Genomic DNA, 24,564 nt, shown 5'->3' with positions numbered 1-24,564 from the left:
ATTCGCCCGGGGTTGGCAGCGGCTAGGGTGTCAGCTCCTCATCGACAGGGTCTCTGATCGGCCTCGGTCCTGGGGGCCTCCTGCCGCCTCCCGTCCGTGCCAGGGGCCGCCCCACCGCGAGGCGATGGCGGCCGTGGACCTGGAGGCGTACAAAGACCTTGACCGGGCCATCGAGCAGCTGCTGCAATGCAAGCCGCTGGGCGAGGGGGAAGTCAAGGAGCTCTGCGTCAAGGCCCAGAACGTGTTCGTGAATGAGAACAACGTGCAGCCCGTGGCGGCGCCCGTCACGGTGCGTGGATGACGATCAGCCCGTCGGCGAGCGGCGGGGGCAGAGGTGCCGGCCCCCCTTTCGCTGGGCTGCAAGCAGCGTGCTGCCCATGGGGGGCTTGCGGCAGGCAGGACGCCGCGTAGACAACATGGGGGTGTGATTGGCGCTGGAAGCGAGCGCCCTGGCCGACCGCCGCCGGGCACCTTACATCGCCCGCCGCCGCCGCTCCCATCTCGCCCTGTGTAGGTGTGCGGAGACATCCACGGCCAGTTCCAAGACCTGCTGGAGCTGTTTAGGATTGGAGGAAACTGCCCAGACTCAAACTATCTGTTCATGGGAGACTATGTGGATAGAGGCTACCACTCAGGTGGGTGCACAAGGGCTGGCGGTTGGCCACAATGCGTTGTGCGTACAGCCCAAGGCAGCACGGAGCAGCACCCTGGAGCTGGCAGCAACGCAGGGAAAGTTGCAGCAGCTGGGGGCATAGGAGGCTATGTGACGGCAGGGGCGGGGAGCAGTGTGAATGCACTCCAATTGCAGCGCATGGACAGACAGCTCCCTCACGCTGCTACCAGTCATGTGACTTGCGCATTGGACTGGGGCGCCACTGCGCCAGCTGCAGCAGGCCTGCGGCACTCTCGCAGCTGCTTATCCAGCTGGCTGTCCGCATCCTGAGGCACTCCTGGGCCCGCCGCCTGTCCTCGTGCAGTGGAGACGGTGACGCTGCTGGTGGCTCTCAAAGTGCGCTACCCGCAGCGAATAACCATCCTGCGCGGCAACCACGAGAGCCGGCAAATCACGCAAGTGTGAGTGCCACGCTCGCGCGCTCCGCCGCAGCGCAGCTGGCTTGTACGCAGCTGGCCGCAGCGCTGCTTGCCCCGACCTTTGCTTCTGCTACTTGCGTCAGCTCTCAACCCCACATCCACAGCTTCCCCAACAACGCACACATGTTAATTTCTCGGTTCCACTCTCCGATCCATCCGACTCTCCCCCCCGGACCACCTTAACCCTACCCCTTTACACCCCCCCACACACACACACGACACACACACCACCATTTACACCACCACCACCCCCCGCGCGCACACACACCCCACGCAGGTACGGCTTCTACGACGAGTGCCTGCGCAAGTACGGCAACGCCAACGTGTGGAAGTACTTCACAGACCTCTTTGACTACCTGCCCCTCACCGCGCACATCGAGAACCAGGTGCAGGGGGGTGCGCAGCCTGCGGGGCAGAGAGGAGCCAGGGCAGGACGGGCCTGCGGGGTGCAGGCGGCAGCTGGCGAGCTGGGGCTGCGGCTGGGCTGATGCAGGGTGCCTCCTGTTCTGTTGATGAACTGGAAGGGAGGTACTGCTGCTCGGCATGGTTTGCCCAACCACCGGTGCTCCCACCGCCTGCCCCCGCAGATCTTCTGCTTGCACGGCGGCCTGTCGCCCACGCTAGACACGCTAGACCACATCCGCGCGCTGGATCGCGTGCAGGTGGGCAGCCGGGGCAGGGTGGGATGCTGCTGAGGTCTGCACCTGTGCGTGTGGAGCTGCGCAGATCCGATCCAGGCTGGCAGCTGTCTATGTGTTGGGGTGCCGGCGCGCGCACCCATGCGGTACATGAGAGCATCCCTCTCCACCCCAGCATGTTTCCGTGTTCCGTTAGCTGCTTGGTCAACCCCCCCCACGTGTGCGTCCCCTGCGCCCCGTGTGGCTGTGCCGCCCTGCAGGAGGTGCCGCACGAGGGCCCTATGTGCGACCTGCTGTGGTCCGACCCAGACGACCGCTGCGGCTGGGGCATCTCGCCGCGCGGCGCAGGTGAGCGGGGCACGGCGCAGCACGTGGCGAAAGGGCTGCGCGGTGCATCGGCGCAGATCTCAAGCCAGGGCGGCGGCGGTTCCATCTGGCAGCACCAGAGGGCACCATGCCGCAGCCCAGCAGCCTGCGTATGCACCGCCCCTCACCATGCCCGTCCCTCCTCCCCTCCGCCCCGCAGGCTACACCTTTGGCCAGGACATCAGCGAGCAGTTCAACCACACCAACGGGCTCACGCTTGTCTCGCGCGCGCACCAGCTGGTGAGCGGGCTGCCTCCTGGCGAGTTCCCGTGGTGCTGGGCAGACGGGCGTGCCAAGTGTGGGCACAGGCGGCCCCTGCTGCTGCCCCCATGTTCCATTCATCCTGACCTGCCCCTGTCCTGCCGGGCTGCTGCTGCGTGTGGCGGCTGGTTGCAGGTCATGGAAGGCTACAACTGGTGCCACGAGCAGAACGTTGTGACCATCTTCAGTGCGCCAAACTACTGCTACAGGTGCGCGGGGGCGGGGCGGGGCCTCGGTTCCCTGCTGTTGTGAGGCGCCGCAGCAAGAAGCATGGGGGCTGTCAGTGTCTGGTGTGTGAGGGGTCACCTGAGCACAGCCTGCTCCTTCTCAGCAAGGCTGCCGATCGTGCAACTCTGAACTCCCACCACGCCCGGCGGCTGCACCCTCTCCCGCAGGTGCGGCAACATGGCGGCTATCATGGAGGTGGATGAACACATGAACAAGTCCTTCTCGCAGGCAAGCCAGCAGGCGGCTGGGCCTGGGAGGCTGCGGTTTGCCTGCGGGCTGCCGTGTGGTTGCACCACAAGCCCAGCGACCCGGCCGTGCGGCCCTGCCCCTGGCACACTTGTGGCGCGCACTGCGGTGAATCGTTACGCGCTGGGCCTGCCGCCGACAGCCTGTGAATCAACTCAGCGCGCATGCTGCCCCACCTCTCCGATTTGTGCGATGCAGTTCGACCCAGCGCCGCGCAGAGGGGAGCCGGAGGTGACACGCCGCACCCCAGACTACTTCCTCTGAGGGCGCCAGCGGCGCCCGCCGCCGCCTAGCAGCAGGAGCAGCAGCAGCTGCGGCAGCAGCAGCCAATTTGTCGCTGGGGAAGCAGTGCCAGCGCCAGCGCCAGCACCAGAAGCCCATTGTGTGCACAGCAGCAGTGGGCTGTGGCGCAGGTGCCAGCGGGACACAGGCGGCCAGTGGCGGGAAGCAAAAGGCCCCCCCGGCCCGGGGCGCCCTCCGCCTCCGCCCCGCATTTTTCTCGTCACCCATCCAGCACCTCCTGTTGTTGGTGTTTCCGGCATTGCACTCACTCACACCCACCCCGCATCCCTAATCCCTTCTTTTGCTACATAGCGCAGCACACAGCGCCCTCTTCCTTTGCTCCTCTGTTTGTGACTGCCTCTCCAGCTCAAATGCACAGCTGATGTGAACTTGCGCACGCCACCACACTGTATGCAACTAACACAGCAAGCCAGCGCAATGAGGGCAGCAGGCACTCACTCACAGGACCCAAGGAAGGGGGTCCCATCCCCCTGTCCTCCAGGCAGCTGGCGCGGCGGGAAACTTCACGCCGCCAGCTGGCGCTCTAGATGTTGGGCACGTCGCGGCTCGTTCTTCTTGCGCTTAAAGTTTCTGCCCCAATTTCCCACACCTTGTTTGACGTCTTCCACTCGTGTCCGCCTCCCGCAATGGCAGTCGGCGTGCACCCCGCCACCACACTGCAGCGCTTCAGCGGGGATGGTCCGTGCATTGCATCCCGCACTCCCCCGCTGCCGATCAAACTCGAAGAGCAGCAGCAGCCCAGCTGCGCCGCCGCCACTTTGGCCGCGGCGCCAGCGCCCTGCGAGCCCGCTCCACCGACGTCTCCTGATGGCAGCGACTTCAGGGTGGCAGACCTGGTGGACATGCACTGTGGCCCTTACGGAAGCACGCAGCAACAGAATGCTGCTGCACAGGTGCTGCATCCGGACTTCAGGTGAGTCGCTCTGGCGCACGCCGTGGCACACCACGGTCCGGCGCTGCACCTCCTTTGGAGGGCCCGGCTGCTAGTTGTTCACAAGTCTTGCACGCCTGTGGACGGTGCAGGAATTTTGGCGGGGGCAGAACATTCTACGGCAGGGTGACCACCATGAGGCTTACCCGGGACAGCAACACTCTGGTGAGCATCCCCCGCCACGCATGCATGTGCCGCCGGCATGCGGCGCATGCGCCTGTCGAAGCTGGGGCCAATTACGCGGTGCCCTGTAGCAGGATGGCTCTGCCCAGTGCACGGCACTGATTGGGGTTTCCTCCCCTGGCTGCAGCTGAGGACGGTCCTACAGGAGGATGGCACGGGGCGAGTGTTGGTGGTGGACAACGGAGCATCCATGCGGTGCGCCTGCCTGGGCGACGTCCTGGCGACTCTGGCACACAAGTCAGGTGGGTACATGTTGAATAGAGGATGTGCTGAGCAGCGCCGTAGCAGGACTGTAGTGTCGGCCGGTAAAAAGATCAGGTCAACCCTCATGCCCTACCTGCTCCACCCTTGGCTGCAGGCTGGGCTGGCATCGTCGTCAACGGCTGCGTCCGTGACGTTGCTCAAGTGGCGCGGTGAGCTTGCTGCACTCGAAGGCAGGCAGCACTGCGATGGGCCTTGTCGCGACGTGGCGGGCACTGCCTGGCAGGCCTCGGCCTGACCATGTAGCTGCTGGAGCCAATATGCCTGACCTCACAGGTAGCCTCCTGCCATGCATTGCCCACGTGCAGGATCCCAGTGGGCATCCAAGCGTTAGCCAGCAACCCCATGAAGCCTGGCAAGGGCGCTCCGGGCCTGGTGGATGCGCCGGTGGATGTCGGAGGGGTGACCATCCGCCCCGGCAACTGGCTGTTTGCGGATGAAGGTGGGTGGGCCTTGGGCGAGGTGTGCAGGCAGGCAGCGGCCCTTGTACTGCCACCTCCGCTGAACAGGCTCCCAGTGCGTCCCCAGTTGTGGTCATGCCCGATTCATGCGCCTGCCTGCCCGGCCTTGCAGACGGCATCCTGGTGTCCCCCGAGCAGCTGCCGCTGCCCAGCAAGGAGGAGGCGGCGCAGCTGGCTGCTGACTACCTTGCCCAGTGACCGCTGCTCTCCCGCCCCATGGAGCCTGGGCCAATTTTATTACATCTTGCCTGTTTAATTGACCATTACTCGACTTTTTGCCAGTTTGACGTAATTCCAAAAACCATAGAAATATATGTATCAAGTATAGCATCGGGCAGTGCTAGGCTGGTAGGGGCGCCATCGTCGCCGCTTGCTGCATACTGTCCCTGAGTGCCGCAAGCGAGTCTCGTGCCGCCAGCATGAGTCTCAGGTCGTGCTGCAGCTGCTGCTTCTCCCGCAGGGTAACCCTCAGCGCATCGTCCTTCTGCAGGGGACGGGCAGGGGCAGGCACCACGATGGGTCATGCTTGCATGCCACTTTCTGTTTGCCTGGCACACCATCCACATCCTTGCTGTGTATTTTCAACGTCAGCCCGGCTGTGCACTGCAGCCTTGCCTGAGCCAGCTGCCGCTGCAGCTCGGCGCCCAGCCGCCGCGCCTCGTCCAGCTGCCGGCACGCCGCCCCAAGGCGCTCCTCCAGCAGTGCTGTGCCGCCGCCAGCGGCTTGGTGCCTCGCCAGCAGCAGACGCAGCCCCGCAGCCTGCTCCTCTGCGGCTGCTGCAGCTTGCCGAGCAGCCGTGGTCTTCCGCTGCTGCAGGTCTAGCTGGGACTGCAGGTCTGCGCAGCAGAGCGCCAGGCTGAGGCGGGAGTCGGAGGGAGCTAGGCACTGCGCATGGCTGGGGCCTGCAGCGCTTGCTGCCACCTGAGCCGTTGACTGCAGAGGGCTGCCCTCTGCTGCATCTGGGCTGCGGAGGAAGGGCCCATCATTTGTTGCAGACAGCAGGTGCTGCCTGGCGGGGACATCTAGCGCCGCCGCTGCATTTCGGTCACGGCCCATCCAGGCCTGCTGGTGCTCCGCCTCCATCGCCCCGAAGCACTCGATCAGCACAGCAACCTTGGTCTCCAGAGCCTCCACACTCAGCGCCTTGCTGGCATTTCTGGCCGCCAAGGCCGCGTGCGCAGCCTGCGTGCGCTCCAGCTCCCGCACCGAGCTGGCCAGCTGCGCTGCATGCTGGGCGGCCTGCTGCTCCGCCTGCAGGGCAGCCACGGCGTGGGCCTGCTGAAGCTGGGCATGCTCCCGCGCAAGGCGCTCCAGCTGCACGCGGGCCTGCTCTGCCTCGGCCACGGCGGCATCGCGTGCCCGCCGCAGCAGCGCCTGCTCCTGGGCCACTGCCGCGTCACGCTCCCGGCGGAGCCTGGCCAGCTCGCATTGCAGGCCAACGGTGTCGCCGGTGGCGGTGGCGGCGCAAGGCGCACTGACTGCAGGCTTGGGCTGCAGCTCTTGGGCGTGCGGCTGGCCCTCTCCAACAGCTTCATGTTTTTCGTCGCTCATTGGTGGCGCTGCTTTAGGTAGGTAGTGCGGGGTGCAACTGTCGCATGTGCCAGGCATGTTTCGGCGTGTGTAGATATGCCAGGCTGCAGCTTGGTGTAAGGCGCGGCGCATCAATGTAGCGGCGCATTGAGCGCATTGCAGAGAGTCCACGTTTTCCTCGACCTTCCTCCAGTCTGGTCCACAGCCCAGCTGCAGCATCCCTGATCGCATCATGACACCAACGCCATGTCTCGGGCGCTCGCCAGCCGGCTGCTGCCCACTGCGTTCACCTCAGCCCGCCCGCTCTGGCAAGCAGCTCCCTGCAGCTGGTGCAGCAGCCGTGCGGCGCCAGACGATCTAGAACAGAAGCAGCCGCGCAGCAGGCGGGGTAAGCGTACTCGTGCCTGGCAGCTGGGCGACGGGATGGCGGCGGGGCCGGGCGCCGACATAGTGAAGGCCGGCAACACAGTGCTGCGAGAGGCAAGTGCAAGCCGTGTAGCCACCTGCGGTGCACCAGGAAGAGAGCCAGCATTTGCACGAACTTTCGTGCGGAGCAGGGTGCGCGTGGTGGCCAGCCAAAGCGTTGGCCATGCCGAGCCGAGTGGGCACCGCTCAGCTGAAGCTGCCATGCCTGCGCTTTTCCTGTGTGCAGGAGGCGGATGATGTGTCACAGAGCATGCTGGGGACGCAGGAGCTGCGAGACTTGGTGCAGACAATGGTGGACACGATGCGGGGGGCTCCAGGGGTTGGGGTGGCAGCGCCGCAGATTGGAATACCTCTCAAGGTGGCAGCGCGCCTTCTTGCGCACCAGCTGCTGCTGCTGCTGCACTTTCGGCGGTTGACCCTGCTGGGGATTGCTCATGCAGCCGCACCGGATGCCTGCATGTTGCAGCTGCCTCCGCTTTAAGCCCCTGCTCCTGGTTTTCCCGACCAGCAGATCATTGTGCTGGAGGACCGAGCCGAGTACATTGACATGCTGCCAGAGGGGGTGGCGGAGCAGCAGCAGCGGCAGCCCTTTGAGCCGCTCGTGGTGCTCAACCCGTACCTCACGCCGCTCGGTGACGCCGGCGCACGCTTCTTCGAGGGCTGCCTCAGCATACCCGGCTACCAGGTGTGTGGGTGCGGGCCGGTGTGCTGTCGCTGTGCCGCAACCCCACAGTGCATCGTGCTCGGCTCTGGCAGCAGCACACATAATCATCAGGCTGGCTTGCCCCCTCATCTTGCACAGTACCGCGCCTCTTTGTGAACTGCAGGCGCTCGTGGAGCGGTACATGTCAGTGGAGGTGCAAGGGCTGACTCCGGAGGGCATGCCGCTCAAGTTCCAGGTGTGTACATCTCATCTGTGTGTGCACTTATGCGGGTAGTTGGGGCACACACATGCGGCACCCCGCACATGGCTGCACAACAATCTGAAAGCTCAGACGCCGCATTGTGCCGCGCATCCTCTGGCCCATGCCGCGCAGGCGAATGGCTGGAAAGCGCGAATTCTGCAGCATGAGTGCGACCACCTGGAGGGTGTGCTGTACGTTGACCGCATGCTGCCACGCAGCTTCTCGGCACGCGGCGGCGGCACACGCCTGCCGGACGACGTGCCACGGCCCGGGCCCTGCAGCTGCTGCCACCCCATCGGCCGACCCAGCTTCTAGCCTGCGGCTTGCAGCCTCCTTGTACCAACAGCCCCCTCGCTCATCAAATTTGTGCTTGTATTCTATGTGCGAACGGCTCAGTTTCTGTGCCATTTATTGCAGATTACCATGCCGAGGTGTAGGTGGCAGCAATAAGAAGGGTGTGCAATACAGCCTGAGAGAACTACGTGTGATGAAGAGCAGTGTTGTGCGCAAGAGAAGCGTGGAAGAGCAGCATCCAAAAAATCAGCAGGCGAGTTTGTGGGGGCATATGGTTATGGTGGGCAGTATTGTGTACCAAAGGGTGTGCGTCAAGGACCTAAGATGGGAGAACCAACAGCGTGTACAAGGGAGTTCCATGCAGCAGGTCAGCGGCCTGCGTTGACCATCAGAGGTTGCCAAGGCTACTCTCCTCAGTAGCTATCGTCCTTCTCCTTGGCACCCTGTGTCGAGGCAGCATACATCTCGACCCCCGCCACGGCCCCCAGCGCCGCCAGCGTCAGCGCCTGCAGCATGTAGAGCAGGCCGAATGCTCACAGGAAAAGGTGCGCGAGGCAGGTGCATAAACCTGAACACTAGTGTGCAAGTTCAGTCGGATCGTCCATCCCAGACCACGCCTACCTGCGCGTACACGCGAGTATGGATGATCTTCAGGGAGGTGGGTATTGGCCTGGTCCACTGGTATGCCTGCAGTGCGCAGCACGGAAAGCAGAATACTTGTCGGTAACAGCCACGCAAGGCGGCCACCCAAAATGGGCAAATCGCCCCACTTCATCTCCACAGCCTGCGGCAGGGCCCACTCACGAAGCAAGTGGTGATGCCAGCTCCCCATGTATACAGCACCTGCAGGCGGGGGCGGCATGGCAGTGGAATTGGCGAGTTAATGACTTGACTTGACTTGACTTGACTTACAGAGCGGATTCGGAATTGGCGAGTTAATGGCGACGGCGGCGGGCGGCGGGGCGCTGCCATCCTGTGGCGGCACACCCTGCGGCGCTGCCCATGGCACAGTACGCACCGTCTTGAGCTTATTATTCAGCACAAAGTCCGTCACCGCGGCCACCGTCGACTGCTCAGCCGCCATGTTGGGCTGCACCCCTGTTTTGGTTGCTGTGGCTTTTCTGTGGCTTCTGGGTGAGCTTGGAGACAAGCCGCGGCTTGGCAAGTATCTTGGTAAGAGTTTCACGAGAGGGCCAAGGGTTGGTCACTGGAGGGCGACAGTCGGCAGCAGAGGCTCACAGGCACGGCGGGAGATGGCTGCCTGGGGTGTTTACGTCACGGTTATGGCCATTCCAGGTGGTGCCCAGCATCGGGCACCAGGTGTCGTCGGGTCAGCAGTTTTGTGCATGCTTCCCCGCTCGCCCCCTGCAGCGTTCCCACCTCTTCTGCTTCGCTGTAAGATCACCAGGGCCAGCCAAACCTCCCTGCTCCCTCCGGTTTGGCTGCGGCAGTTCCCAAGGGGGATTAGTGAAGGTTGTTTGGCAGGGATGGCGCCCGGCACGCTCCCCGCCTCAGACACCGATGCAGTCAAGCCCCTGAGCTCCATCGGCCGCATCAAGTCGCAAAAGGCGCTGGCCGCCAAGAAGCTGGCGGCGGCGGACGCCAACGGTGACAGCGGCAAGCCGTACGTGCGCGGAGCCAAGGGCCAGCTGGAGGACATGGATCGCCTGATGAAGCTGCCCTGGTGCCAGGTGAGGGGCTCGAGGGACGGAGGGGTCAGCGTGGCATGCGGCGGCATTCTCACGCCCGCTCCTCCGCCACCCTTCTGCTCACATCGCAGGAGCTGCTGGCGCAGCCAGGCATGCAGACGCTGCTGACGTGCGGCGCGATGAGCAAACCGCCGCAGCCCGGGGAGGTGAACGCCATCGACCCCGACCATCTCTTTCTGTCGCTGCTGCGCCAGGACCTCATCCGTGACCTGCTCTTCCTCTACTCGCCCACCCACCGCACCTTCCACACCCTCATGTCGGTCGGCCTGGACGTGTGTGGCCACCCCAGCATCGTGCATGGCGGCTTCACCTCGGGTGAGCGGGTGTGCCCATGGCAGCGGCGACCGCCACCCACCCGCGTGCCTCCGCCGCCAGCGATCACCTGCCGCTTCCTTGCCCACCCCCATGCAGCCATGATCGACGAAACGACAGGCGGGCTGGTGTTTGAGCTGAAGAAAGCAGGGGAGCTTGGGGGCGGCCCCGCCTTCACGGCGCGCTTGGAGGTGGATTACAAGGCCCCCATCCCTGCCAGCGCCGACGTGGTGTGCACGGCGCGGCTGGAGAAGGTGGAGGGGCGCAAGGTGGGTTGAAGCTATGGTGTTGCCTGCCGTTGCTGCCGCTGGCTCGGGGAGCCTGTCCACCCTGCATACGTTGCATGCTGAGGCAGGTGCTGAAGTGTTCCCTGCTTCTTGGGCATTGGCCGCTGCAGTGCTGGACAGTGGCCGAGGTCGCGGACCGCCCCGGCGGCACCGTCTATGCGGTCGGCCGCGCCCTGTACGTTACGCCACGCAGCCATGCAGCCGCGGAGCAGCAATGACCACGCTGGTCATGGGCTGGCTGCCATAGGGTACTCGTTCATCATTGTTTCTGTAGATTTCGTTGCCAGCTCCCACGCCCGCATCCACCAGGCGCGCATAGCAGGTGCCGAAAGCCAGCGCACATGGGCATTGGACCCATGCTTCATTTTTATCTTTCTGTACGCTTCCCCATGCTTCTCAGTGCCGTTTCTGACCTGTAATCCGGACAGGTCTTGAAGTGCGGAAGGGTTGCAAGGGCCCCACAAGGCAGCGCAGGCGTGGAGCGGTGATGGCGGAGCGGTGATGGCGGAGGCGCGCCATGCCCCATACTCAACCCTGAAGACCCATGCTGCAATGCGCGTCACCTAGCTCACAGAAGAAATGAGCAACGCCAGTGGTTTTGAGTTTTGAGCTCTTCCCAGCACGCAGCAGGCAACAACGCCGAAATCTGAAGCAATCGCGCATTGTTCCGCTTCCTGCGTGTCCTGGGCAGATCTGGGCAGCACCAGGAGAGCAGCTGGAGGCAGCGCAAAAGGCTCCCGGCCCATGACCCTGCACGCAGAGGGGCTTGGGCCCTTCCCTGATGGTCAGCACCAATCACACACGTCAAGAGGCGACAGCCCACGGCTTGGGGGCACTCAGCTGCTGGGCTGGTGGAGCGGCAAAGGGCTGTCACTGCCAATGGGCGTTCTTGTGGGCTCCCTCTGCACCCTGACGCTGCTGTCGCTGCCCCGCAGCAATGCGGGAATACCTTGGAGGGGTGAGCGGGCTGTTGGCCAATGGGTGCAGGGCTGCACGCTGCGCCCCGCAAATTGCGGCGGACCCGCCACCGCGACCGTGGCCGCCAGCAGCTATTTCTTCAGTTTACCACCCGTCGCTGCACAGCTGCCTGCTGATTGCATGTCACTGTTCCAAGCATACACGCACCCCGTTGCAGAGCTTGCCCTGTCCGAAACCACGCACGACCAGGCGCATCGCGCCCAGGGCGACATGGCCGACTGCCCGCCTCCGCCCGCGCACAAGGCCTGCCCAGCAGCAAAGGCCTGCCCGCCGCTAGTCTCCTGTCCTCCTGAAAAGGAGTGCCCGGACACCAGGGCTTGCGCTCCCTGCACTACGGCGGACACCCTCTCGGATGCGGACAGCAAGGGCGGCAGTGTGGCAGCTGGCACCGGCTCCAGCGCGGCACTGGTCGACTGGGCACGGCGGCTGGCGGTGCCCTGGGGGCCGCTACTCACACAACGCGAGGCGCAACGTGCCCTGTGCTACGGCAGCGGCAAGCGGCTGCAGGAGGTGGCCGCTAAGTTGATGGCCGGCAAGCCAATCAAGGTGCGGGGCGGTGAGACTGAACCCTGCGGCTTGCTGGCCGCTCCCAATGCCGCTCCCAATGCTGCTGCCGCTGCTGGTGTTGGCTGGTATCTGCGCTTGCCACGCTGCGGTGCCAATGCTTCATGCAGCCTGCTGCTGCCTCCTCATTCCAGCTGCAGCCCTGCTCAGCTCAGCCTCATGCGCTGCTGGGTGCACCGCTGTCCCCCACTCCCGTCTCGCCACAGGTCTTCACACTGGGGGCCAGTGTGACGCGGGGTATTGGAACTACCGACCGGCAGTACAGCTATGCCAGCCGGTTCTTCCAGTACATCAACGCCACCTTCCCCCACAGGTGCTGCACCCTGTGGGCTTCCGCTTGTGCCATGCTCTCTAAGCATGCTGCCCGACTCACACCCCTGCGTAGTGCGCCCCCATCTTGCCGCGGCGTCTCGCATGGCACCGATGCTGGGATATGCTGACACCCGCAACTTGCCGCAGGAAGCACACCTTCATCAACCGCGGCATCGGCGGCACCAGCTCTGCCATCTACTCTGTCTGTGCGGAGCACATGGTGCATGAGGTGCGCCGCGGGAGGTCTCCAAGGCAGGGTTGACAGCCAAGATGAGCGTGTCAGCAAGAGCGCTGGAGCTGTGGCTGGTGGCTTGACGCCTGGCTGGTAGCAGTGTGTGTGCTGCATGTCAACATCACAGCAGGTTACGCTACATCTCCTCAACCAGGCAGTTGCTGGTTTGGAGAGCACTCTGACATGCCCGCCAACAGTATGTGCTGCACGACTGCAGGATGCCGACCTGGTGGTGCTGGAGTTCAGTGCCAACGACCAGCGGGACGTGCCCTACTCCCACCCGGAGCGCAAGGGCTACGAGCAGCTCATCCGCAAGCTGCTGAAGATGCCGGGGAGGTGGGCGGGCGCCTGGCGGGGGGCACAGGCGCTGGATGGGGGCGGGGTCCGAGAAGGCGCCGCCGACTGGCCTGCCAGCTCCTCCGGCCCTCCCGCCTTTGTGTTTGTTCTGTGGAGGCAAGGGCCTGATCGGTGCTGCTGCGTGACCGGCCAAGCTCATTGCGCGCATGCGCCTGGTGCAGGCCTGCGCTGATCCAGCTTCACCACTATGCCTGGTGGCACGCGGTGGGCGACGGGGTGGAGGACGGCGGCCTGTTCTACTACCCCGCAGCTGAGGCACAGCTGGGCGTGTTTGCGCAGGTGCGTGTCTCTGCCTTCCAGTAGCGGCTGTGGCTCGGTAGCACGCCTTGGGCACGCCACTCCTGTCCTCGCTGCCTCGCCCGCGCCACAACACCGCCCACCCTTCTTGCCCTCCGCAGTATTACGACTTCCCATCCCTGTCGGTCAGGGCAGCAATGTGGCACCTGATGCGTGCCCGGGTAGATCAGTTTCATGTGAGTGCGGCAGGAGCGGCTGTACGTGCATTCAGGATGGGCAGGATGTCTCATGTAGCCCCATCCACTCGGCTGCTTGCCTGCCTGCTTGTCCACCTGCTCGCATGTTCCGCCTGCTGCCCCCACACGTGCCGTCCAGCCGGATGCGACGCGGCTGGGCGCCACCGCCTCTCCCACCAACGTCACCATCCCTGGCGCCGAGCCCGGAACCGAAAAGGCGTACTGGTATCGTGACAGGTGCCGCTGCTGCTGCTGCTGTCAATTCAAGGGGCGTATGCCACGCCTTGTTACCTACGGCCTGCCTCCAAGCATCATCCTGCCCTACAACTGGCTGGAAAAGGCCCATCAGGGGACTGACGCCTCGTTGCTGGCGGCATGCAGGACGCACCCCGGGGACGAGGGCCACGGCATGCTGGCAGAGCTGCTGGCCCACGTGCTGGCACAGGCTGTGATAGAGGTGGTGGCCCCGCGGCCACGCCTGCACCTGGCGGCACGAGACGCCGACCTGTCTGCAGCGCAGGACGACGACGGCCTGCCGCTGCCCATGATCCCGGGCAACGCGGCCACGCCCACCACGCTGTGTGCGATAGAGGTGCGGCGGGCGCTGGGGTGCAGGGGAAGGGACCCTGCGCTGTGCTACAGGCGGCTGCCTGGCCAGGTCCCAGCTCTGCTATGTGCTGCATCTTCCTGTCGTTTGGTGTGGTGTGATGTAACCTCATGCTGTGCCATGCCTGTGGCTGTGCTGCGCTGTGCAGGAGGACTTTGAGGGCGTGGTGTCGGCACATGCGGGCGACTTCAGCTACAAGCCTGAGAAGAGGAAGGGCAAGAACTTTGTGGAGCAGAAGTGGGGGTGGTCTGCCTCGCAGCCAGGTGGGCTGTGTGGCTGTGGGCAGCCACGGTCGCTGGGAGGGGGGCTGCTTGCGGCTGGCGTGTTGTGGTCTTGGGTAGCTGACAACCTGCCTGCCTCCCTTTTGCACAGGCTCCTGGGTTGAGATGGAGTTCGATACCGAGTCGGGCTTTGAGGTGCTGCCAGGCACCAGCCCCGCGGCGGTGGCAGCAGCAGCAGCAGCGGCGGCGGCAGCAGTGGCGGCCCCTGCGCCTAACGGCAGCAGCGGCAATGCCACTGTAGACGCAGCCGACCCGCGAGCGGAGGTCAGCTTGAGTTATCTCAAGTCTTATCGCGGCATGGGCGTGGCGGATGTGGCGTGTTTGTCGGGTTGCGCCTGCGAGGCGCATGTGCTAGATGGCACGTGGGCCGCCGAGGTGTCCCTGCAGCAGGTCCTGCAGTTCAGTGTGAGCCCCGCTGCTTGCCTCTACTGCCGTTAGCTGTCGCGCATGCTGCATGCTGCTGCCGGTGGTGGTGTGGCTGCTGGGGAATGCATCTGCAGTGGCAGGTTCGGCCGCCTGTCGTTGCTGCCACTGGCAGCTGCTGCTGCTGCCCTTCCCAGGCTACCTCTCCCAGCCTACCTCTCCCAGTCAACCCTGGCGCCTGTGCTCGCAGGTCACGCGGCACAAGCGCTGCCGAGTGCGCATCACAGTGGCGGATCGGGCGGGGGTGGTGCCGCAGGAGGGCCACAAGGTGGTGCTGACGGGGCTCATGGTGTCGCAGTTCTCTGTGCGGCTTACGACATATGAAAGTCAGGTGGGGGTGCTTCACAAGGCGACCATCTGATTCAAACCTTTGCCCAGCGCCCTGCTCCTGCACGGCCTGCCTGTTCTGCTCTTCCGTACCATGCACGGCTGGCTATATGCCGCTGCCAGCCGCCTTTCTGCTCATGTATGACCGATTTACTCGTTGTTACACAGCCACTACGTACTCCTTTGTTGCTGCTCATCTGACGACGTTCGCTCCGAGCAGTGCACCGCAACGGCCGTTCCCTTGCGTCTATCAAATGTTGCGTTCGTATTGATACATGACTTTGACTTGTGCATGGATTCTCCAGCATCTGTTTCTGGCTGCCTGCAATCTGCGCCAACATTTGGCAGCGGCGCAGTACATGGCGCTGTACGCCGCTGATTTGGTACTAACCGGCCCTGGGGGGTCAGGCGCTTGCATTTGGACATGAACCAAAGTTAGGGTCGGTGTGGGTGGGGATGTTGGAAGCCTTCGACGTCAAGGCCATGGGGGCCAAGACGAGCCTGGCCTTCACCACCCTGGCCTTCGTTGCGGTCATTGCGGGCAGCTTTACCTACCTGAGCGTGTGCGGGGGAGGTAAGAGGGAGTCGGGCGGTTCATGGGTGGTTGCCGAGCAATCTGCAGTCTGCAGCCTAGCCTCCGCCCTCCGGCATGCAGTGCAGCCCACGATGATCGGGCGGAGCCAGCCATGCTGCAGCTCATCTGCAGTCTGACACATGCTCGCACCCTTGTTGTTTCAGCCCAATAGCTGCAGCAAACAGCTGGCCGCCCTGCCCCTCCCCTGCAGCCCCAGGCCTCAGTTTTTGCCCGGCCTGGGGACTGGTGAGGCGGCCGACCTTCACGGCCGCCGCGCCACGGTGCCTCGCCGCGCTGGGTGGCGGCGGCGGCGTGCAAATCCTGGGTGCAAAGCAGACCTTCCTGCCGCCGGATGCCCTCCTGCGTGGCACCTCCAACTACGGCTCCGGCCAGCGCATGGAGCGGCTGGGGCACAAGCTGCTGCAGGGCCAGCCCATCACAGTCGCCTTTTTGGGCGGCTCCATCACCTGGGGACGGGTGTGCACTCGCCGCCGCACCCGCTGCAGCCGCTGTGGCCGCCACTGCTGCCTGCCCGACGCGGCCATAATGCGCGCATGTAATGTGGCTCGGCTGCTGCTTGCTGACTTCGCCGTCGCCGCCGCTGTTGCTGTTGCTGCCGCAGGGCGGGTACGAGGGCGGGTCGTTCACAAACCGCTTCACGGAGTGGCTCAACGCCACCTTCCCCCACCCCGACCACCGCGTCGTCAACCTGGGCCTCCCCGCCGTCACCTCCGCCCTCTTTGCCGCCTGCTATGATACCGTGCCAGAGGTGAGGGCAGCGGAGGTTGCGGCAGCAGAGCCAAGTATGCATGTGTGAAGTGTGTGTGAGACGGGGGAGCGTCGGCATGTCGTACTGTCCCTACTGCTCTTTACACCCCACCACCCGCGCCTCTCGCTGCCATATCATCTTTGCCTTCATTTCTGTGTTTCCTCCTCCTCTTCTGTACCAGGATGCCGACCTGGTGGTGCTCGACTTTGCCGTGAATGACGGGCACGTCTCGCCGCGGTGGCGAGAAAAGCTGGGCTACTCGTTCGCCGGCGGGGAGCGGCGCGGCTTTGAGCAGCTGGTGTGTTGAGGGGCGGGGGGCGAGGCTGCTTGGTGGCAAGCAGCCGGCCGTGGGGCTGTGCTCGGAAGGCAGCTGGGCGTGAGGAGGCGACTTGCCGCTTCAGTGGCCGTGGCCTGGCTCATCTGCATATTGTGCGCCGCTGTAGAGCGACAGTGGGACGTTGCGTTTGCTGTGCTCGCAGGTGCGCAAGAGCCTCAGGTTGCGCCAGTCGCCCGCTGTGGCCTTGCTTCACTTCTTCTCTTGGAATGCCACCAGGGATAAGCTGGAGGTGAGGGAGCGGCTGGCTCGGCTTGGCCATCCAGGATACCACGGCCCTGCGCATGGATGCCAGCACTGGAAGCCGGCCTGCTGCCTCTGCCGTGCCAGCAGCTGCTGCTGCTGTTGTGCTTGCTGCAGCTGTCTGCTGCTGCTGCTGCTGCTGCTGCTGCGCGTGTCCACCCGCCGCCTGTGTGTGCCTCCGGGCGCAAGCGCAGGAGGAGGGCTATCGGCCGGTGGGCGACAGCTTCTTCTTCCGTACCGTCGAGGATGAGCTGAGCACCATAGCGCAGTATTACGACGCCCCGGTGCTGTCGCTGCGCAACGCGGTGTACCACTTGATGCGGGAGCAGCGCTTTGGGTTCCAGGTGCGGCGGGGAGGTCATGCGCTCGCAGGCTGGTGGGCAAGGTGCCGCGGTTGGTGCCGTGGTTGGCAGGTGCCGCGGGCCGCCGTGCATGCTGTGCTGTGCGTGCCACATGTGGCATGTGGCAGCACTGTGACCAGCCCAGCGGGACCCCCCAACGGTGCCGCCTGCCTGCAGTGGAATGTCAGCCTGCACTTCGCCAAGGGGCGCTCCGCTGAGGAGATGGAGGTTCTGAAGCAGGCGCAGTTCTTCTGGGATGAGAACCACCCTTGGGACCGCACCGGCCACAGGTGCGCTGCCGCACTTGCATGCCTGACTTGCCTGGCGGCTTGGATATGTGGGTGGAGAGGAAGGCAGGACGTCAGCTGATCTTGTGGTGCTGATGGGGCCTAGGCTGCCCGCTGCCCCTTGGCCTCACATGCAGGGCCATGGCTGAACTCGTCATGGCCGCCGTCAGCCGCGGCGTGCAAGCAGCAGCAGATGCGCAGCTGAGCCAGCTGGCGCGCGTGGGCGCGCTGGCCGTGGGGCAGATGACAGCGGCGGCGCGGTCAAAGCTGGCAGAGGCGCGGCCGCTGGTGGCGCTGCCGCCGCTGCCGCCGCCCATGGTGACCGGAAATTACGAGGCCAATGCCACGTCGTGCCACCTCCAGGTGTGGGTTCGGCTGGCAGGCAGAGCAAGCGCCTCGGGTGCCTTGCAGGGCTCGACATCTCTGCAATGCTTGTGCAACAGGCAGCCCGCCCCTGCGCCACATGCCCTCACCTGGAGGTGCCTCGCTGCGTGCCACATCTGCCTCACTGCGTGCCTGGCTGCTTGCTTTCCTGCCCCCATGCCTGCCTGCAGGAGAACTTCCAGGCGGTGATTGGCACCCTGCAGGGGTTCAAGTATGAGCCCAGGGCGCCCGATGAGGAGACCTATGTGGCACAAAAGTGAGCTGGCTGGGGCGTGCACGGGCGAAAGGCTCTGGTGGCAGCTGCTACCGGGAGTGGCCTGGTCCCTGCGCCAAGCTGGCTGCTGCCATTCAGCTGCTGTCCTGCTCTCCGCCGCAGGTGGGGCCTGACGGCGGACCAGCCGGGGGCGTGGGCCACGCTCGAGATCGACTCGGGGCTCGGGGGCCTGTCTGGCAAGCTGAAGTCGGTGCAGGTGAGTGGATTCTGAGGGGTGGCTGCTGGGCTCCCACCCAAGTTGCTGGCTGCTGAGGACTGTGCACATGGGCTTTGCCGCCTGAGCCAGGTTTGGAGCACGAGCCATGACGTAGCACTGCCACCCCCCTGCCGCCGCCGCAGGTGCACCTGCTCTTCCTGCGCAGCTGGGGCGGCATGGGGCGGGCGCGGGTGGAGTGCGCCAAGGGGTGCAGGTGCAAGTCTCAGCAGCTGGACGGGCACTGGGACCGCCAGGCAACACTCACAGATCTGTTCAGCTTGGAGGTGAGCGGCCTGGGCTCCGCTGCTGTCCACTCGTGCTGCTGCCTCGACTCTGGCAGCATAGGCACTGTTAGTGTGTGCCAGGCCCACACCTGGTGCCCGGCTGCTGCCCTCGGCTGCCTGCCCACCTGCCGTGCACTGTTCGCACCCCGCAGGTCTCACCGCATGCCCAGTGCCAGCTCAAGCTGACGGTGCTGGAGGAGAGCAGCTCAGGGAACCACACGTTCAGCATCAGCGGTGTGGTGGTGTCCTCTGTGGATGCGAAAATGGAGCGGGGCAAGGTTGGGCAGGTGTGTATGTGTGGCGATAGGCGTGGTGGGCCCGACAGCGCAGCGCCTGCTCTGGTATGCCTCCTTGCATGTTGCCGGTCGCCTGATGCTGACATTTCTGTACTGCGTGCCCATTGTTCTGCCCATTTCAGTGGGAAGTTGACACGCTGGATTCCATGTTACCTTAACACCAGGATGGCAACGTTGGACGATATCGTCCAGCGCAGCCGCTATTTGCCTTTTTCCTCCCATCTACATTTGTCTGTACATCTTTCATGGCTGCATCTTGCATGCTCTGCTTGCACATCATCGGCTTGCTGCACGTGCCCTGCTGGCCACACTTCTGCACTTGTCCATTGTATTCTCTGCTGCACATTTGCGGCACGTTATTTTCCTTCCCTTCAATGGCAATTGCTCACAATTTGCAACAACAGGTGGTGGTTATTCGAAAGGTGTGCGGCTCCTAGAACAAGAAATGAGTATTGGGCAAATTGGTTGCGCTGCGTGTGCGCGGGCAATTCTGGAAGGCAATCGACTAAGGCTCTAAAGAGAATGGCATCGTCCCGTAAGGGCAGGGCTCGTCCGAAAGGCCAATAAAAGGCAGGGCAGCAGCGCTGCGCCCTGTGCAGTTACACTAATCAATATCAAAGGCCAAGGCGCAGCAAACAAGTAGCAGTGTGAGCATGATGACAGGGAGTGCTGCAATAGCAATTACAGGTTGCAGCAAGTGTTTGCAAATGTTCATGGGGGGCAGCGCATCGTGCGATGGTGGGGCGCCGCAGGTGCTGTGGCATCATGCATGCTGGTGCATGCTTGAGCAGCCGCTTTGGAGTGGCTGCCCTGTGTAAGAGGGTCAGTGCATTGGTGCTGCCACCTTCTCAGTGGAAGCGCTCCTCAATGGAATCCTTGAACAGCTCGCTGCAAGGGCAGGATGCAGCAGACGGCATGAGTCAGGCGGGCGCAATGGCGGGATGGCACACGAGGCCAAGCAGAACACGTACCCTTCCCTGCTGCCTGGCTGGTCAGCTTCACCGGCTGAAGAGCAGAAACCAGTCCCACAAACATCCGCTGCCCAGTCGACATGGCGTGTGGCCAACACCATCGCCGCCAGCTCAGCAGCCAGGTCTGCGGCCAGCACTGCGCCAGCTCACTCGTTCTGCGAGTAGTCCACATTCACAGCAATGACCACCGGGCAGTCCATCTCAAGCGCCTTCTCCAGCGTGGGCAGGAACTCATCCGCCTCCCGGATCTGGAAGCCTGCAAGCAGCACAGGGGATGGAACGGACAGCCGGTGGGCAGGCAGAGCAGGCAGCGGGGTAGGGCAGTCGCACGGGGAGGCCAGGGACGCTTGATAGGGGAATCGTGGAAGGCAGGCACTACCATGGCAGGCAGCAGCACCGATGCATGCCAACAAACGACGAGAAAGGCAAGCAAGATGGCAGCGACGCGGCGCCGCCCACCCTTGGCGCCGAACGACTCTGCAAACTTGACATAGTCCAGAGGCCCCAGCTCCACCGCCTCGCACGCATTGTACTTCTTCATCTGCTGGATCTGCAAGCAGGCAGGCAGGCAGGCAGGCAGGAAGACAAGCAAGCATGTGTGGCATGTGCGGCGAGCAGCCAGAAATGGACGTGCGGGGATGCCGGAGCCTGCCGCACCGCGGTAGAACATGCGAAAGCTCCTGCCCTTCCCCGCACATGTCCTTCATGAAGATCACCTTCACCATGTTCAGAGAGCCATCCACCCACACCAGATGCACGAAGCGCAGGCCATAGCGACTGCGGGCATTTGGCAAGCAGCAGGCAGGCAAATGAGCGGGAGCGGCAAGAAAGGAGAGAAGTGCAGCATAAGGTCAGCCCAGTGTTGCAGCTTGATAGCGGTGAACAACACGCGTTTACCGCCAGCCTACACTCACACGGCGGTCTCCAGCTCGTGGGCGCAGAACAGGAAGCCGCCTGCACCAGGGTGCAGCAGGGGCCGGTGGCGGCAGCAGAAGGCAGCAGCCACAGCTGAGGTTATGCCATGGGCGCGTGCTGGTGCATGCGGGGCAGCGAAGCAATGGACAGCAGCGGGAGGCAGCGCTGCAGGGCACCCACCGTCCCCCGAGATGGAGATGATGCGCTTCTCTGTGGGGAAGCCGCCCCGCATGGACACCGCCCGGGCCGACAGCGGCGAGCTCCACGCGTGGTGCAGGGAGCTGCGGGCAGGGTTGCAGCAAGCAGGCGTGCGTGATGTGTGAATCAGGCGCGATGGACAAGGCAAAGTTGGGAAGAGAGCGCTACCCAGAGCTGCTAGGAGGCAGCGCACCTGCAACTGCCACCCACTGAGGCACTTGGCAAGAGGAAACCATTTGACGCTGTGCTGTCATCAGCAGCGGCGCCCAGCATGCCACACACACCATTTCTGCGCAGAAATGACTACTGGCTGGCCTACCAGAACCCCACCTGCCAGGGTCGCGGGCGTCGAGGGCAGCTGAGATTGCCCACGGCATGCTGACGCCCATGGTCTGCTGGCCGTTGGAGATGCAGACCTGCTTGGGGCGGCGCGGAGGGAGCAAGAAGCGCAGCGGCATATGCATGGGAGGCGCCGCGAGGAGACACGCCAGCAAGGGAGGCGGCAGTCGAGGGCACCACCGCACAGGAGGGGGTAGCGCGACGGTTCAGAAGGGCCCTGCAAACTCGCCTGGCGCGGCTCGTACACGTGCAGGTAGCGGGAGACGTAGATGTGGTGGCTGCCCATGTCGCAGTAGATGGAGAACTTGGCGCCGTCCTTGCGGTCCAGCAGGGTCTGCGCCAGGCAGGAGGGACATGTTCAGCATTGTAGGGGCAGGAGGGCCCGAAGCAGTGGGGTGGTGATGTGCGTTTGGGTGCGTGCGTGTGCGTTGTGCTAGTGGGCAGCAGGCCAGTGAGGAGCATTCTCTGCCACAGTTGGCCCTTTGCGGCAATTGGACAACGCGGCAGCGTCAGCGGCGCTTCCCGCTCGCCCCTTCCCCACACCCTGCCCTTCCCCGTATCCACCTGGATGTCGTGCACGATGCGCAGCGGGTGCACAGGGTTGCGGGAGTCGGTGGCGTGTGCCTCGCGGGCCTGCACACGGCAAGACGGCCGGTGTTTGGAGCCTCCGGCCAGAGCGCCCACTGTCAGCATCCCCGTAATGCCATCTCCAGCACTTACGCGCATGCCGCTCAGCCAGCCAGCCACTCGTCGACCCAACCCAGCTACCCACACCCCACTCAGCCCCCCACCCAGCCCCACCTGCACCACGTCCTGGTGCGCCTTGCGCAGGTGCTGGCAGTTGGCGGTGAGCTCCTCGCTGTCCCGATCCCGCACCAGCGCCGTCAGGCTCTCCACGCTCTGCCCGATGTTGCCCACCACTTCCACCCAGGGCACATAGCAGTTGTCCAGTGTGGCAGGGGCTGCAGGCAGGCACGGGGTGCACACAAACAGGCGAGGAAAGGCTGGGTGGGGCTGGCAGCTCTAGACATCACACACCACTGGCTGTGCCCCCTGTCCCTTGCCACCACCGCCTGCATGCCTCCCATCCCTCCTCAGCACCAGCCTCGTCCATGCCACGCCCACCACATTCACACAGGGCCACCACCCAGCGGCACGGCTCACTCAGGTCGAGGTGCACAATCTTCCTGTCTCTCCTGTCGGAGTTCCACAGGTCCACATCATACTCGATGGGGTCCTGCAGTGTCATGAGAAGCAGGCAAGGGCCAGGCTTGTGTGTGAGTGAGGTGATGCGGATGAGTGAAACAAGGCCCCAGCCAGGCGTGCTGCCATGCCGCCACCGACGATAAACGCATACGCTGCCAGCCCCGGACTCACATAGCCAACTGCATGCAGGGAAGGGGCGCACGGAGGAGGGCGTGATGCATCGCCTCTGCATTTGAGGCGGCCCACGTGCAAGGCGAGGCAGCCAAGCAGGGCGGTAACAAGCAGGCAAGGCTGGGCAGCCACCAGGTAGGGCCAGGGCCCGGCTGGCAGGCACAATCCACCAGTGATCACAACCTCACCGGTGATCACAACATCTGCCATATCCAGCAAACTGTCGGCCAGGGTGTTGTGGATGAGGCCCACCCGGCCGCCAAACAGCTCGAACAGGTTGCGCCCCAACACGCCCGCACCCTGCAGGGGCGGCAGCAGCGGTGGCAGAAAAGCGGGTAGGAATGGCGGGACAGGCAGCCGATATGCCGTCGCCAGCGTACGCTGCTGCCGGAACGCTGCTGCCTGCTGTGCCGCCCAGGTGGCACACAAACAGCCATGCCCACCCACCTGGAACGTCGTCACCACTGGCATGGGGCAGGTGTGCAGCAGCTTGCGCAGCTCGTGCGCGGTCTCGGGCTGCGAGGCAAACATGCCGCACAGCATGACCGGGAAGGCCGCCTTGTTGATGGTGTCCGCCGCCTTGGCGATGTCCAGCTCCGAGCCGCCGCCGGTGTGCAGCGACTGGCCCAGCACGCGAAGCTGGGCGGGGCCCACCATGATGTCCTGCGCTCAGTGGGCAGTACACGGAAGAGGGCAGCTAGGGGTGGCCAGTGGCAGATGATAGCAGTGGTACGTAGTGCGGTAGGGAGTCACAGCTCTGCAACCATGTTTGCAAGCAAGAGCGCAGCCGGGGCTCGGGCCTGCCTAACCCCCACCCTGCACCGGCGCCTCGCAGCACCCCCACGAACCCACCTGCGGCAGCGACACGAAGGCGGCGCCGGGGCGGCCGATGGACTCGGCGGCGCGGAAGGCGTTGGTGAGGACCTCGGAGATGGCGTCGGGGTGGGGGATCTCCTGGGAGAACTTGGTCACCGTCTCCATCAGCTTCACATTGTCCAGGGCCTGCAGGTTTGGGAGGAAAGCGGGGAGGGAGATGGGGGTTGGGGTAGGGCGAGGGAGGGCGAGCAGGGGTGGCGGGCAGGAATGAGCTGGGGTTTGTGTGCATGTGTCTATGCCAGTGCATCATGGTGTTGGGGACGGGATGGTGTCCCAAAACAGCGAGGTGAGGTAAACCCAAACGGGCCTCCCCGGCCCCAGCACCGCACCTGGTGCGTGGCCTTGTAGTGCTGGGCACGTGGCACATTGCCGCCCAGCGCCACCACCGCATCGCCCTCGCAGTTTGCAGTTGCCAAAGCAGTCGTCAAATTGGTGACACCAGGGCCAGACGTGACCAGCACGACCCCAGCGCGACCAGTTCGCCGTCCGTGACCTGAAGAGCAGGATTGGGGAGGTCGTGGGCCAGGGCTGAGAATGCCCAGCACGTGTGCGGGCAACGGTGCGCACCTGCCGCCATGAAGGCCGCCGACTGCTCGTTGCGGCACAGTACGAGCTCGATTTCTTCCGTCTCGCGCAGAACCTCCACAATCCTGTCGATTTTGGCACCTGCAGGGGGCACCCATGCGGAATGAGCGGCGGCCACATGCATGGCGGCGACAAATGCATGGCGGCGGCGGCGGCCTTGCCAACCGGGCGCAAACCCAGGCCGTCATCCCTCCTTGGCACATGCCATGTTGGTACAAGCCTCCTGGAGGCGCCTGACCGCACGCAGGAGCAGAGGCAACCCGGCGGCCGAGCGATCGGCCACGTCTCGAGCAAGTTCTTGCGTTAGAAGCGTCTGGCACCCTCCTCCCTTGCC

The 24,564-nt window shown here is 64.3% G+C and overlaps 7 protein-coding genes across 7 annotated transcripts; 5 read left to right on the top strand and 2 right to left on the bottom strand.

The window, feature by feature from the left end:
* The first annotated feature begins 8 nt into the window (after positions 1–8).
* CHLNCDRAFT_59530 (protein phosphatase 2A catalytic subunit) lies at positions 9–3,540 on the top strand. The gene is made up of 10 exons (XM_005851997.1): positions 9–289; positions 515–635; positions 978–1,074; positions 1,370–1,478; positions 1,680–1,754; positions 1,991–2,078; positions 2,257–2,336; positions 2,493–2,566; positions 2,753–2,813; positions 3,030–3,540. Exons 1-10 carry the CDS (start codon positions 125–127, stop codon positions 3,093–3,095), a joined length of 936 nt encoding a protein of 311 aa, XP_005852059.1. The 5' UTR covers positions 9–124; the 3' UTR covers positions 3,096–3,540.
* Positions 3,541–3,760: 220 nt separating this feature from the next.
* CHLNCDRAFT_133045 (hypothetical protein) lies at positions 3,761–5,168 on the top strand (the record flags this gene model as incomplete). The annotated part of the gene is made up of 6 exons (XM_005851996.1): positions 3,761–4,047; positions 4,158–4,230; positions 4,376–4,490; positions 4,607–4,661; positions 4,818–4,951; positions 5,083–5,168. 6 exons carry the CDS (start codon positions 3,761–3,763, stop codon positions 5,166–5,168), a joined length of 750 nt encoding a protein of 249 aa, XP_005852058.1.
* A 3,370-nt stretch (positions 5,169–8,538) lies between these two features.
* Positions 8,539–9,209, bottom strand: CHLNCDRAFT_133042 (hypothetical protein; the record flags this gene model as incomplete). The annotated part of the gene is made up of 4 exons (XM_005851653.1): positions 8,539–8,631; positions 8,747–8,812; positions 8,930–8,968; positions 9,144–9,209. The coding sequence occupies 4 exons, from the start codon at positions 9,207–9,209 to the stop codon at positions 8,539–8,541; spliced, it is 264 nt and encodes an 87-aa protein (XP_005851715.1).
* Positions 9,210–9,612: 403 nt separating this feature from the next.
* CHLNCDRAFT_133041 (hypothetical protein) lies at positions 9,613–10,651 on the top strand (the record flags this gene model as incomplete). The annotated part of the gene is made up of 4 exons (XM_005851995.1): positions 9,613–9,816; positions 9,906–10,149; positions 10,246–10,415; positions 10,544–10,651. 4 exons carry the CDS (start codon positions 9,613–9,615, stop codon positions 10,649–10,651), a joined length of 726 nt encoding a protein of 241 aa, XP_005852057.1.
* A 970-nt stretch (positions 10,652–11,621) lies between these two features.
* CHLNCDRAFT_133040 (hypothetical protein) lies at positions 11,622–15,021 on the top strand (the record flags this gene model as incomplete). Its single annotated transcript, XM_005851994.1, has 11 exons — positions 11,622–11,957; positions 12,182–12,288; positions 12,435–12,516; positions 12,737–12,855; positions 13,038–13,155; positions 13,275–13,349; positions 13,489–13,586; positions 13,731–13,941; positions 14,105–14,219; positions 14,329–14,642; positions 14,851–15,021. 11 exons carry the CDS (start codon positions 11,622–11,624, stop codon positions 15,019–15,021), a joined length of 1,746 nt encoding a protein of 581 aa, XP_005852056.1.
* Positions 15,022–15,443: 422 nt separating this feature from the next.
* On the top strand, positions 15,444–19,127 carry CHLNCDRAFT_133039 (expressed protein; the record flags this gene model as incomplete). Its single annotated transcript, XM_005851993.1, has 13 exons — positions 15,444–15,561; positions 15,773–16,038; positions 16,184–16,330; positions 16,512–16,628; positions 16,810–16,896; positions 17,102–17,251; positions 17,426–17,538; positions 17,673–17,898; positions 18,090–18,175; positions 18,296–18,389; positions 18,533–18,673; positions 18,826–18,960; positions 19,092–19,127. 13 exons carry the CDS (start codon positions 15,444–15,446, stop codon positions 19,125–19,127), a joined length of 1,716 nt encoding a protein of 571 aa, XP_005852055.1.
* Positions 19,128–20,086: 959 nt separating this feature from the next.
* On the bottom strand, positions 20,087–24,354 carry CHLNCDRAFT_18274 (hypothetical protein; the record flags this gene model as incomplete). The annotated part of the gene is made up of 15 exons (XM_005851652.1): positions 20,087–20,196; positions 20,400–20,490; positions 20,657–20,717; positions 20,855–20,894; positions 21,036–21,065; positions 21,379–21,472; positions 21,640–21,708; positions 21,957–22,025; positions 22,200–22,354; positions 22,557–22,629; positions 22,950–23,069; positions 23,217–23,432; positions 23,622–23,771; positions 23,975–24,138; positions 24,213–24,354. The coding sequence occupies 15 exons, from the start codon at positions 24,352–24,354 to the stop codon at positions 20,087–20,089; spliced, it is 1,584 nt and encodes a 527-aa protein (XP_005851714.1).
* Positions 24,355–24,564: the final 210 nt, after the last annotated feature.

Source organism: Chlorella variabilis, assembly GCF_000147415.1.
Source record: "Chlorella variabilis unplaced genomic scaffold CHLNCscaffold_1, whole genome shotgun sequence".
Lineage (NCBI taxonomy): Eukaryota > Viridiplantae > Chlorophyta > Trebouxiophyceae > Chlorellales > Chlorellaceae > Chlorella > Chlorella variabilis.
The sequence above is the reverse complement of the archived record's forward strand: the minus strand, read 5'-3'. Positions and strand labels throughout refer to the sequence as shown.

Coding starts and splice junctions, on each gene's coding strand:
- CHLNCDRAFT_59530 (XM_005851997.1), top strand. CDS start 125: ATGGCGGCCGTGGACCTGGAGGCGTACAAAGACCTTGACCGGGCCATC. Junction 636..977: donor GGATAGAGGCTACCACTCAG/GTGGGTGCACAA, acceptor GTCCTCGTGCAG/TGGAGACGGTGACGCTGCTG. Junction 2,567..2,752: donor GCGCCAAACTACTGCTACAG/GTGCGCGGGGGC, acceptor CCTCTCCCGCAG/GTGCGGCAACATGGCGGCTA.